This window comes from Cariama cristata, unplaced genomic scaffold, assembly GCF_000690535.1.
Source record: "Cariama cristata isolate BGI_N322 unplaced genomic scaffold, ASM69053v1 scaffold18744, whole genome shotgun sequence".
In the NCBI taxonomy this organism is placed as follows: Eukaryota; Metazoa; Chordata; class Aves; order Cariamiformes; family Cariamidae; genus Cariama; species Cariama cristata.
The window spans coordinates 49,478-63,073 of NW_009611562.1; the positions used below are offsets into that span (position 1 = coordinate 49,478).

The window sequence follows — 13,596 nt, forward strand, 5'->3', positions numbered from 1 at the left end:
CTGACTGTTCTGATTTGTTGAAGCAATCCCAAATTGACGCTGAAGTAACTGAGGCATCTTCACAAAAAGCATTCATTTGGGATATATACGCTGGAAAACGTTCAAAATATTTTTAGCGCTGACAGACACAAATGTAGGACTAAATACAGCAGTAGGGAATAAGTCTCTATGCGCTTCTTAAAAAACTTGAAAGCATTGTTTTATTGGTATGTTTTACTGTTGTTTTCTATGTTTAAAATATTCTTAGAAGGTCAAATAATCGAAGCATCTTTCTTCAAGAATCTTGCCTATGCAGACACAACCAGGTCATTCTCAGTTTTCTAACAGAAATGGAGGTTTGTACCTATGATTTCGGACATCCAAGAAACACAGTTTGAAAAGCTGAAGGTGCAAACAGATGCCTTGGAATAGCCTTGGGGACTGTCAAGTTTCCCTGAGCGTGCTGAATTCTGACCTTGCCAAACAAAATCAATGCCTGATGCTTTGGATATACTCAGTTTCTTATTGAAGCAATAGAAACCTTCCTGACTTCTGCAGCAATTAATGTGTTGCAAAATGAGACCAGGCAAAAAACATTGTATAAGCTTAAACATCAATGTACTGAGACGAAGGAGAAGGAAAAAAGGGATGGGGCGTAAAGAAGAATTAGCATACGCTTAGATCTTATTTTACCAAAATGGTGGGTACATTTATTAGCAATACCTTAGTTTATCTATCTTCATTGAGTGGACTGTATTTTTTTGGACTTCACAATTAACCCCAGGATATTACGAAATCCGTGGGCCTCTGGACTCAACTTTCCCAGTGGGTTATTGTACTGCTATTTGTTGCACAGCTGGAAGCCAGAAGGTCTTCTCATGCCTCTGAGCACCACCATTCCGTGAGGTATACACCGAGCGGAGCATTTTGGGTGCACGTAATGTGCTGTCTAACCACCTGCACTGACGTTTCCAAAACTAGCCTACAAAATGGATGTTTTGCCTTTGCAGATATGAGCTGACTGTTGATGACAAGAAACAAAGCAAGAAGAACCCAGCAAAGGACAGAGCAGGGAAAAGCCTGGACAGCATTAAAAAGTTTTATTTTGGTGGCTCTCCCTTCAGAATGCAGCAAGCCAACTTCACCGGCTGCATAAGCAACGCTTACTTCACTAGGTGCGTAGCATCCTCCCAAACACATTACCAGGCAGTTGCTGCCTGACAGCTCAAACAGTAGCTCAAGAGAACTGATTTATTGTCACAATAAAAATCCCTGTCTCATTTTGTGAGGCTAGACAGCATGTGCAAATAAGTTTCTTGCCTTATTTGCCATGGAATCGGTTGGCACAGACCTGTTAGGTTAAGATATTGTTAAAGTGGGAATAACTTGATGTAAATCAGTTTTCAGTACTGCACCTGCTAATGCTGCTGATGCAATGTATAATTTGCATAGCTGTAATTTACATTTATATTATGTAGCTTTCAGCTCTGCTTTTGAAACAAAATTATATTAAGGCATCTCACAGAAGTTGGGGAAGTTAGGAGTTTGGACATGTAAAAACGGCCAGAAATTGTTGATCTTGATTACTTTATGAAACATCCTTATGTAGAAGATTTTAAAGTGAATTTGATGCTGCAGATTGGTACTCTCTGCTTATGCAAGCATGGATACAACAGGCAGAGGTAGTACAGGCTGCCCACATTACCCAAACATTGACTGATAAATCTGTACTTTTACCCATGATCCAAGAATTAAAAAAAGCCCATCCAAACATAATTTAAACTATAAATGTAAAATTCTGTGACTTTTATGAAGACAATTCCAACTCTTGGAAAAAAGCTATTCTTGTCATCCCCTCTTTGAAACACAGGTTGGACCGAGAGGTTGAAGTGGAAGATTTCCAGCAGTACCCTGAGAAAGTTCAGACTTCTTTGTATGGATGCCCTGTTGAATCTCCTCCAGTTGCTCTTCTCCATAAGAAAGGAAAAAACTCATCAAAAGCCAAAGGAAATCGTAATAAAAAGGTTCTCAACAAATTGCCCCAGTACCACCCTAGAGTTTTCAAAAGTTGATATGTACTGTGCCATGATTGAGAATTCTCCAGTTCATGGATCCAAAATCTATCACATGGAGACTATTTCAGATATATGAAGGAAAGGATTCTGTTCCTTTACACATTCCATCACTGCAAGTGACTGCCCGGACCCAATCCATCTGGCCTACACTTGCATCATTCTCTCCTGTTAGAACTGTAAAACAAAATTTATGACATCTTAAAAAAAGTACTGCAGAAACAAGCTTTCTCGATTTCTTCTCTATCCTAAAGGCAATAAGCTTGCTTCTGTTCTTAGCTGCTTCTGTGTCGCTCTCACTACTAGGTACAATGAGCATGCACTAACATAAATGTGAAAAAAACCTTCTTCCAGCATGCAGAACTTTTAGTCCAAGCATGTCCTCTTATGCCTATAGTACAGTTGATATCATCAAAAGCAGAGAGGAAAAGATTCAATTAGGAAAACTGCAAAAGAATTTCATTGTAATTATGTTAGCTACATAAGTATTCTGTGTATCTCTTCTTCTGCCCTAAATCAGCATCTATAGTAGATCTGTTCAAGGAAAATTTGACTTGAAACCATTCCTGGGATATTTGTATGGAAAAAATATATTACTAGCTTAGATATAAATGACACTGTTATTTTATTACGTCCAATCTTAGTCAAAATTTCTGGTTAATTGTTCTCTTTCTATGAAGGTGGGAAGAGAGAAAGACAAGATTTCACAGCCTTCAACTGGCTTCAAAAAACTGTACCAAGAAGTGAATATGCAAAGAGACCCTCAGTGCCACTTGCCCATAAATCCCAAGGCAACCGAACATGCCTATCAGTTTGGAGGAACAGCAAACAGCCGGCAAGAATTTGATCACATACCAAAGGATTTCAGTCAAAGGTAAAGGGACCTTAGAAATAAAAATTAAATATACTGGGGAGGAGAAAGACGTATTTCAAATTTAAAAAAGGGCATATTTCTGCTGTTACCCTGGCTTTTGCCTTTACATTTTAGGTCAATTTTTGTATAGAGCTTGTTGTTAGGATATATTAAAAGGTGTTTCAGTTGAGTAAGAGCAATAAATAGAACGTGTTTCCAGTTACATCACTCTTGTGGAGTCTTCATCTGCATTGTATATTAACAAAATGTGTCTCCTTGCCTATTTGTATGAAGACTTTGAGGATGTTAGCTCTATAAAAGCAATGCACCATCAGTCTCTTTACGCAAGAGCAACGGCATTAGAGCAGTTCACCAAGAAACAAAGAGGTTACATGTTGAGTGGACCTTGTCAGCTGTTTAATGGTTAGGAATCTACACAGTGCAGTAGGACATAAAGCTATGAAAACCATGTCCAATTCAAGCCATAATGGAAATTCAAGTAATTAATAACAAGTCCAGATATTGTGGACATTTAAATCTCAGTCTCCCACAGAATATGCCATACTGTATGTTATGACCAACAAAGGATTTTGGTTTAATACTTTCCATGAAAGACTATAAATTCAACAACACAGCACTTCCTGGAAGCATACCAGACCACTAACTCAGAAAAGAAGCATGCTATTTCCTGACTTAAATAAGAAAAGCATTATGTTCATTTTAATTCAATAGTGTTTTACTTAGGGCAGTCCTGATGGTGCCCATATGAAGAAGGAAGCCCCAACTCTAATATGTCTCTTCATCCCTACAAGACATATTTGTTTTACAACTGTTATTACAGTTTCATCATTGTAATATGCATTTTAAAAAAACAATGACTTGTGATGTTTTAAAACAACTCATATTGGCAAGGGCTGAAGTGTGCGTGGAATGTACACACACATGCAATGAGGAGCGTATAGATCCTTCAGGCAACACAAAGAATGGAAGCTAGGCTAGTCACCTGACATGAGAAGCAGGAGAAATCAGTTCTGGCACTGTCCTACACCAGTACAGCTTTGCCATTTTTTAGACCCAAAGTAATAATACCACCAATCACTCAAGAAATCTTCACTGTTGACAGTGTCAAACCAAGTCAGTATAACTTGCCACGGTGTCTTGGACTTCACAAGGAACTGCAAGGAAGGAGAAGCTCAGCAGTGAGCCTGGAATAACATTAAAGATTTGTGAACTGTCAGGCCTCCATGCCATCAAGGTTAAAAAGTCCCCCAACGTTGCTGCTCAACAGGAATGGATATAGTGTCAGTTACTGGTGGTCTGTATTGATTTTATTCACTCCAGAGATTTTAATTTTTGAAAACAAGTTCCTTGCAAGGCAGCTTCTTCTCCAACTTTGACTTCTACTCCAAAAAACAGTATGGAATGTTTCTCAGAAACACCACTTCCATAAAGGAGATGTATATTCCTTTGGATGAATGGGAAATCTCAGTCTTCCTCTGCCTGCAGTTTGATTTAAGTCAGTTATATCTCCTCTAATTTTAATATTGTGTTTTTATGTGCCAGAACTCAGTTCTCTATCAGTCTGAAAACTCAGTCATCTCATGGAATGATTTTCTACGTCTCGGATCAAAAAGAGACCAACTTCATGGCCCTTTTCATTGCTCATGGCCGACTCATTTTTATGTTTAATGCTGGTCATCAGAAGATAAGGATTAAGAGCCAAGAGAAGTACAATGATGGCCTTTGGCACAATGTAAGTAAAAGAAAGTGGTCTTACGATGGCACATGCTATCAAAGCTGCAGTAAAGACACTGCTGATGTGACAGCTCAGGGAGTTTTTATTCATGTGTTCATAACCATACCTTAATGTTGCCAATATTTTTAAATCTTCCATGCAGCATTTTATCAAGTCATTAACTAGGGACAGGAAAGTGAGTCAGCTATAAAAATCCAGCAATTCCCAACACTAACAGTTGAACAGAAGTGAGGGAGACAAGCAGAACAGTGAGGTAATTAAGAGTTAAATTAGATAGGAAACGAAGGACTAGGATAATTTTGTTCAGGAAATTTCTTTGAAATGCCTAAGCAAGGAGCACAGCTGCCTCAGGCTCCCTCTGTAGTCTATGAAAATTAAGACAATTTTAGGGGTCAAGGTGAATTTACCTCTGTAGGTACCCCTCTCTCCTCACCAACTACAGAGGAAGTCTACAGTTACTAAGCTCTTGACTTGGGCACTTAAGTGTTTAAAGCAGGCTGGATGAATCCAGACCATAAATCTAGCAAAGACCGTGAAAATGCTAACAGTGACAGCACTGTAGCAATGAATCGTATATGTGAATATAGGATGGGCAGATTTCAGTAGACCTTGTAACACCTTGATTATCTCTGCCTTGTAGACCAAAACGTAAGAAGGACAGCAGTTTTACTATCTAGCCTTTACATGAATGTGAAAAGAGAGGGTTGTCCAGCAAAGAATATTGGCAGTTGATAAAACAGGCTTGTAGAGCATCACTCACAAGTTTTTCTTCTCAAACTTCTTATATTCTTCCACTGCACAGGAGTGTTCCCTCAACAGATGAAAGTAATCTTCCAATTTCTTTTTTCTCCCTTTCTAGGTGATATTTATTAGAGGCAAAAATATTGGTCGCTTGGTAATTGATGGTCTCAGAGTACTGGAAGAACCTTTCAGCGGCAATGCTAATACCTGGCAAGTCACTGAACCACTCTATATTGGGGGTGTAGCCCCTGGAAAGGCTGTAAAAAATATTCAGGTAAAGCAAACACCCATTACATCATCCCATACCACTATGTACAGCTAATGCCAAAGCTGACTGTAGGGATGAATTCAGGCAAAAGCATATTATGATTGAATCCTCAGTGCGCTGAGGAGCACACAGCTCAGTTCGAGCAGACAGCAAAGCTCCCGCATGGCTGGGCTGACAGGAGCTGGGCTAGACTTCCATCGACTTGCAGCAGTAACTGGAAAGGCAGTGGTCCCTGAGGAACAGAGAAATCCCGGTGACACCCAAGCTTAGGTGAGATCAGTTTCACCCTAAGGTCTGAGATACAGATGACTTTCGGCGAGATTTTAGTGTTGTCTTAGTATCTCTGTTTCAAGACAGTACCTAGAAGTCAGGACTCTGCTTCACATCTTGGTACTGAAGTATATGGAAAGGAGTGTTAAAGCAAAAATGAACATAAACGAGTCTCCTTCAAGGTAATATTTAGTGTTATGTGCCTAACAAGCCAGGTGCACTACTCAGAAAAAGCAGACTCCTGTCTTGCCCTGAGGGTATGAGGTATGTGTAACACTGCCCTGTTCTAGTTGTGCTTTGTTTCTCATGGTTCAGTAAGGATTGTTTGAGAAACAACACAAGCTGGAGTTACCTTGAAGTCATCAGAGAGCCATGAGAGGCTACAAAAAGTATCTGTCATGCTTCTCTTCTCTGGAAGCTGTTTTTTAATTCAAAACTGATGCACCAGACAATCACAGCCTTATAGCTCATAAACAAGTACAAATAAGGACAGAAGAGTTTATTTCCTTCCACAAGCAGTTTATCTACTAATCATGCTTTTTTTTCCCCCCTCAGATTAACTCTGTCTACAGTTTTAGTGGTTGTCTCAGCAATTTACAGCTCAATGGAAGATCAGTTACTTCACCTTCACAGACATTTAGTGTAACGCCTTGCTTTGAAGGCCCATCAGAAGCAGGAACATACTTTTCATCGGAAGGAGGATATGTCGTCCTTGGTAATACACCACTAAACAAACGTATCCCATAGTAAGACTGTAGTATTGACTGTGCTTCAGAATGGCGTGTTTCACTGAAGGGTGTGGTAATTTCTGAGGCTGTGAGCTATAAGGATTATTAGATACAGATCGTTATTGTGGTAAGCAGCCGATGTTGACAGGTCACAATGTCACCATGAAACTTAACAAGTTGTTACACAAATACATCTGTATGTATCTATTTCAAATAATTAGAATAATTTCACAAGGGAACAGATTACAATGTGGTAAAAATTATCACAGACACATAGAAGTCAATGTGGTTAAGACCAAGTATACCAGCAAACAGTCATCCCTTTGTTTTTTAATTAATAAAACAACATGTAATTCAAAAATCCTAAGGAAAGGCTTCTGCATGTCTTGATAATGAACAGCATGACAGAACACATCTTTTCTGTCATTTAGGCCTGCTGTGTTCCAGGAAGTGTTTTATGAGGGTTTTTTGGTCACAGAGACTCTGATCTGAACAGGAAAAGAAACTGCACAACCCTACTCATTGGCAACACCAAGAAGAATCAGACAGTGTTTCTAATTTGCTCCCTGGCCCGCCACCAGATTGAAAAAGGGAGTTTCTTCTACTGAATCATAAAAGCTCGAGCGAACTCCCACTCACTGTATAAAGACTGCTGAATTGCACTACCAAATTGCACAATAAGAAACTGCCAAAAAATACAGATAATTTACTTTCTGCTGCTCATTTCATTGCTAAGAAATATTTTTAAATAAAATACACGTTTTTAAATAATGAGAAAAATAAAGAAACCTTTACTAGTACTCCAAACAAACATAATCAAAACAAACGCTGAATTGGGTCATCGACAGCACACCATGCCATCTCTTCAAGTATGCATACTGGCACATGTTTCAATAGTTTTAAAGACAGGACAAGTAAGTTCTACCCTGGGCTTTGAATTTCTATTTTGACTTTGAATAAATGTCCAATTTCATCACTAACTCAGTACAAAATGAATGTAACTCTTTTTACCTCACAGATGAATCCTTCAGTTTAGGCCTGAAATTTGAAGTTGTTTTTGAAATACGTCCCCGAAGCAGCTCAGGAATTCTACTGCATGGTCACAGCGTGAATGGAGAGTACTTGAATATGCACATGAGAAATGGACAGGTATAATGAAGGTCACATTTCCTCCACTGCTTTGACTGGTTCCTCTCCTACCTACTTGCGCTCTCCTATATGCAGCTTTTCTCTTACAAACTTGCCATTAATTGATTCTTATTTCTCTCCTAAATATATTAACTGCTTAGATTAGGCAACCCAGATATTTATTTTAGAATATAAAAAGTAACACCTAAGACAAAATCGGACCACTTTACTGGTACCGACTATAAATACTTAATGAGCAGTTGAAAAGAAGCAAGACCATTGACTCTTTGGTGCTGCTCTTTCATCCACACATTAAAAATGTGTAACAGGTACAAGTAAGGTAACTGTTGATTAATTTTTATTTCTTGTTTATTAAAAGAGAAGTCTGAGTTGCGCTCGGTCTCTTCTTTTAAGACATACATGTGTGACAGGGAGAACGAGGGAAAGGGAAAGTTCTGATTGTCTGTTGATCTGGTTTCTAGAGTCTCTGGATTTTTGTAAGGCTGTCAATTGAAAGAAATAGGTTTGAAATGAACTTACCAGACAGTCATTGCTGGTTTTTTTATTATGTTCATCGCTAAAATCTGGATCCCTTCATACTACACATTCAACACATACAGTAATAAGTTACAGTCTAAGTGGACAAAAAAACAAAAGCTTAGAGCAGGGGAAATCCTTTTTTTTTTTTTCTCTCTCCTTTTTGCAGAAAAGAAAGTCAGGACATAGTCAAGAGACTAAGCAGCATAGATATTTTTTTAACCACTGCAACACACTACCCAGTATCTGTCAGCCAAAGTGGGACGGTATTTAAGTGAGGCTGGCTGTACCTCAGCTAGAAACGCAACACTCAAGGAAGCATGCTGTCACCTCTCTTACAAGAGCAGGAACCTACAGTACAGTGACTGAGTAGGCAGTTTAACACGGTGATTCATCCTATCCTAAAGCAGGTGGCTAATATAGGTGACTAAATGAACTGTCATTCAGAGAATCTGTTTTTCTATATTGACTATATAGAGAAAAACAGGTGCTTCAGTTAGGCACCTAACTTTTGACAGCTGATTAGGTAAGATAAAGCCCATTCTTACAGCTGTAGCTAGTCCTTGGTGAATTAACAAAGAACTTCTCAAAGCACATTGCATTCCTGTGTATCATACCACACTTAAAGGTTGCACCTGTATACAACTGCTCCGGCCTAGTACTTCTTACGCGAAGATCTGATGGAAGGTTTGCATGTCCAGAAACTTGTCTGGTTTTCCAGCTGTATCCGTTGGTCTAACAAAAGGTACTGCCTCACCTCCTGTATAACACACATGCAATTCACGAACAACATTCACCCTAGAAAAGCAGCTCTTCCCTGCTTGTCACTGTAATGGGTACGCCAGTTACCTTCTTTGTAAGCATCTGCGTTTGTTACCATTAACCTTCTGCTATCTCTGAATGCATCACCAAAGACCTGTTTTGTGAAAACTTTTTTGCTGGACAAATAAGAACAATCACCACCTTTAATTAATTTTTTAAATGTATGCATCTCTCTCTATCAGTACAGCTTGTCTGGGTGATTTATTAAAGAGCCACTTTCTCTCATGATTCCATATTTGCCTTAATCGCTCCTACATATTTTGTCCAAGGGTGGATAAAAGAGAACATGAGGATCATTTAATTTTTGTTTGTTGGTGCCCTTGTGGAAAAAAAGTTCAAAAATTTCTTAGTTACAACTATATTGAAACAGAGATCCTCTAAAAGTAAATATAAGTTGTTTCCTTGCAACATTTTCAGTCAACAAGGCATCAGCATTATCAGGGACAACTTCGACATTTGAAAGGCCCGAGTGGCTCGACTCAGTGTTTGGAGCTCTCCGGCAATCACCACTGGGAATCCTGTGCCCCGCAGCGGGGCCACGACGCTGCTCTGCTGCTGCTGTAACATTTCCACACAGAAAGATATTCATCCACCTAACTAAAGCAGAGGTGCAAAATTCAGAATGAGGTTCACTTTCTAGCCATGCCACAGATTTGCTGGTAAACTTGAACAAGTAACTTAAAAGTCATTCTTAAGTTCCCGATCTATTTCCTTCTCGCATCTTGTCTGTTTGTTTATACTTAGGCTTTTCATGACTGTTTTCCTTATTAAGTGGGTAGCAAAATGCCAAAACATCATCTGATGGCGCTAAACACTAATTTACCACACACAGGAAATTATAGAGTAGCAGTACTAGAAAATTTGAGTGAAATTAGCTGTTATTTTTTAATCTTTTTTTGAACTCTTCCTTGAGTTCAAATCAGAATGTTGCAGAACTATTGAATCTTAAAAAAAAAAATAAATCTGTGAATTAGAAAGGTGCTTTATTTTAAAGAATTTCATGAAATCATGTTTTCCTTTCACTCATATACTAGACATGTTTTGAGTGGGGAATACAGCATTATTGCAACGGAAAGAAAAAAGAGAACAGGAGGGGGTTTACAGTGACGACTATATTATTTTCACCCAGGTTACTGTGAAACTGAATAATGGAATCAGGGATTTTTCAACTTCGGTGACACTGAAACAGAGTCTCTGCGATGGCAGGTGGCACCGAATTGCAGGTCAGTAAAACATGACCATCCCCTAAGTAAGGTGACAGAGCCCAGTTCTCCCTCCCCAGATACTCATCTCCATGGGCTAGTGCACTGAGAATGGGGGCGTATTTTCAGTTCTTCCCTTTCACCTGTCAAGACACAAGTTTGTGTGAAAGACACAGTCGTATTCATCCCTCAGATATAGGAACAGTAGAGCTTCCTGAGAGGACAAGCACAAGTTCCTACAAAGAACAAGCAAAGACAGAAGCTCCCTGTTCAAAGAACACAAGACAGCCTAGCCGAAATGCCAGCGACCCTTCCCAAGTCGTATACCAGATGACCGTCTTCTTTTCCCAATTAGAGGTTAAATAAGTTGGCAAAATGAAGTAGGCACAAGTATATGCTGCCCTTAAAGATCAAACAGGACAGATCTGGGGAGCCCCTGCCTCACACAGAGAGATGTCTACAGTCAGGATTTTGCCTCTGTGCCAGACAGCCATCCTTCTTTCCTGGGTTTGAAAGTCAAAAAGTACTTCTAAACCTCAGGGACTTTGAACTCCCTTACCTTCCTGTCTAGATCCTGACTTGGCATGTCTTCAGTGTCGCATTCAGAGGAGATCTGAGCGTGCACCCTTTCCCCCTGCATTCTGGTCTCCTTCTGAAGGAAACTCAGGCACACAAGCAAGGAGGAAACCTCACTGCATTCCGGTACATCCCCTATTGGAAATAGTTTGGCAAATAGTTTTTCTAAGCCACAAGCCAGTGTATGCTTGTCCCCTGCAGCCCAGACACAGCAGCCAGCAATCAAGAGTCTCACTCAAAAGCACCCTTGCTCCCACACTGGTTCTTCCATTGGCCCTGCTTTATGCCAGAATCTGCCCACATACTGTCATCACTGATGGCTCAGGCCCCGTGTAGCAAACACTAGATCCAACTCCCCAGATCCCACAGATAACTCCTGCCTGCCATAGGAAGCTCACGTGCTACTTCTTACAGTCTTCTTGATCCCTGTTCCTTCTCCTTTCAGTTATTAGAGATGCCAACGTGGTGCAGCTGGATGTAGACTCTGAAGTCAACCATGTGGTAGGGCCACTAAATCCAAAGGCAGTTGACCACAGGGAGCCAGTGTTTATTGGAGGTGTACCGGGTAAGTTTTTGGCAGCTTTGTGGTACATTGTTCTCAAATTTCAACAGGGTTTCCAGAGAAAGCATAGGGACTTAGTTTTCATTTCAAAAAAGAACAAAACATATCTCATGTGAACAACCTGGTAAAATTAAAAGGCTCAAGAGCTGACCAGAAATGTTCTGCCTCAAGTTCTCAAAGAAAAAAAAGTGCTGCTTCATTGAAATTGAAATTAAAACATGCACAGCTGTTGGAGGGCCAGGTATGGACTCAGCAGAGCAGTCAGTCAGCTAGAAAAAAAAAAAAAAAAAAAATCGCTTTTTTTTTCCATTTTACTTTCCAGTATGGGCTTACTGGTTTTTAAGAAGTTATTTATTTATTTATTTATGGGATTGGAAACTCACTGTCACTGCATCTGGAGTCTTGAAGTTTTGTTGCTGGTAGGCTTCTTTCCTCTTCGTCAAGCAATGGTGTCTTTGAACGCAAGACAAAACATGAGGATTCTTTTTCTGACTGGTGATTTCTATTGCACAGATGTCTGCTAATGTGAATTTGTGACTCACAGACCATCTGTGTAGCGTGGGCCAAGATTACTACATTTACTTCCCTTATTCAACAGTCAGAGCTACTCTGTTGGGGTTCATATACAAACTGTAATCAACACTACGTGATTCAATTTTTAAGTCACCTCCTGTACATTTCTCATTGAAAACATGCAGCATTATTTCTCTGTGCCTTGCATGTCAATCACAAACATCTAACTACAAAATGTATTATATTGCTTATCTTGGATTAGTGGCTTGAGTGCGTGATGTTCTCATCCATCCCACACTACCAGGAGGAAAAATGAGCCTAAAGGGAATAATAAAATCTATGTGCAGATGCCTGTTCACTCTTTAAATCCAAAATGGAATTTTACTAGGACAGAACTCTTCCCAGAGAGGTAATACAAAGTGGTAATTGCAGATGCTGCTCTGCTTCATAGTAGAGCCTTCTATTTCTACATTCCTTACAGAACACTAATGCAATGCCATACGTTGGCTCTATAATGCTAATATCACCCTGGCACAGAAAAATCTTACAAAGAACTTCACGACAACAAACAAGATACAATACTAACTAATACCATGTAAATATAGTAAACTAAATGCAAACTAACAAATCAGACACAGATGACAATACATGTAATGTTACAAGAAATTACAAACACACACCCTGGGATTCATCTACTCTGTTACATAAAAGAAAATGCAGTTGTCGAAAAATGCAAGATTGGGCCTCTACTGACTGTGTCGTATCAAGAGTTTTACATACATGTAGATAACTCCCCATACTTACTCTAATGGCCTCTAGGATGCTGGCAGTAGGCCAGACATTTTAAAAGACCCACAGAAGATTCAGCAGAGCTGCAGTTAATAGCAAATTGAAAAGATTCTGCCACCCAACTGATTATTTCAGTCATCATGAGCTCTAATTGATTTTTTTTTTTTTAAATCTGCTCCTTCCAGAGTCTCTGCTAACGTCCAGCCTGACTACACGCAACTCCTTCATTGGCTGTATTCGTAACTTCATGATTGATGAAAAACCAGTGAGTTTTAGTAAAGCAGCTTTGGTTAGTGGTGCTGTAAGCATCAATACCTGTCCAGCAGCCTGATAGTGCACTGCATCAATCCCGTAAAGTTCCTTAGACCAGCGAAAGAAAAACAGAACAAAAAAACCCATGTTCATCAAGAGAAGAAGAATGAAAATATCAATGATCCATCTACAGAAAGCAGTGTTCAAGGGTCACTGCTAACGTTTACATGCACACAAAAATCACTGAAGAATAAAGGGCTGTTGCTTCTGCACTTCTCTTACTACACCACAAGAGTGAGCTTTACCATTTCTTATAGTGTATGTGTGGCCAGTCTGTTACATGAAAATGTGGGATTAGAAAAGAAATGAAAATTATATTAAATATGTTACTTTCAAGATAGATCCTCTACTTCATTTCATTCCATACCTTAGGTCACTCTTCGTTTCACAGGAAAAGATCCGCTAATGCACATTAAAGAATAAAGCTAGATAACAGACTTACATCGCAAATAACTGTGTTCAAAGACCTTTTAATTTTCCATTCAACT

At 39.4% G+C, this 13,596-nt stretch overlaps 1 protein-coding gene across 1 annotated transcript in view; it reads left to right on the forward strand.

Annotated features, from left to right (window-relative positions):
• Nucleotides 1-13,338, forward strand: part of LAMA4 (laminin, alpha 4) — a gene marked incomplete at its 5' end in the record, with an annotated part of 60,360 nt that extends 47,022 nt beyond the window's left edge. The window contains 10 exons of the mRNA XM_009698308.1: nt 990-1,154; nt 1,850-2,003; nt 2,732-2,925; nt 4,468-4,657; nt 5,520-5,675; nt 6,495-6,654; nt 7,686-7,816; nt 10,284-10,377; nt 11,378-11,497; nt 12,982-13,338. Of these exons, the coding sequence (XP_009696610.1) occupies nt 990-1,154; nt 1,850-2,003; nt 2,732-2,925; nt 4,468-4,657; nt 5,520-5,675; nt 6,495-6,654; nt 7,686-7,816; nt 10,284-10,377; nt 11,378-11,497; nt 12,982-13,127 (1,510 nt within the window). The remainder of the gene's footprint in view (nt 1-989; nt 1,155-1,849; nt 2,004-2,731; nt 2,926-4,467; nt 4,658-5,519; nt 5,676-6,494; nt 6,655-7,685; nt 7,817-10,283; nt 10,378-11,377; nt 11,498-12,981) is intronic.
• Between the last annotated feature and the right edge of the window lie 258 nt (nt 13,339-13,596).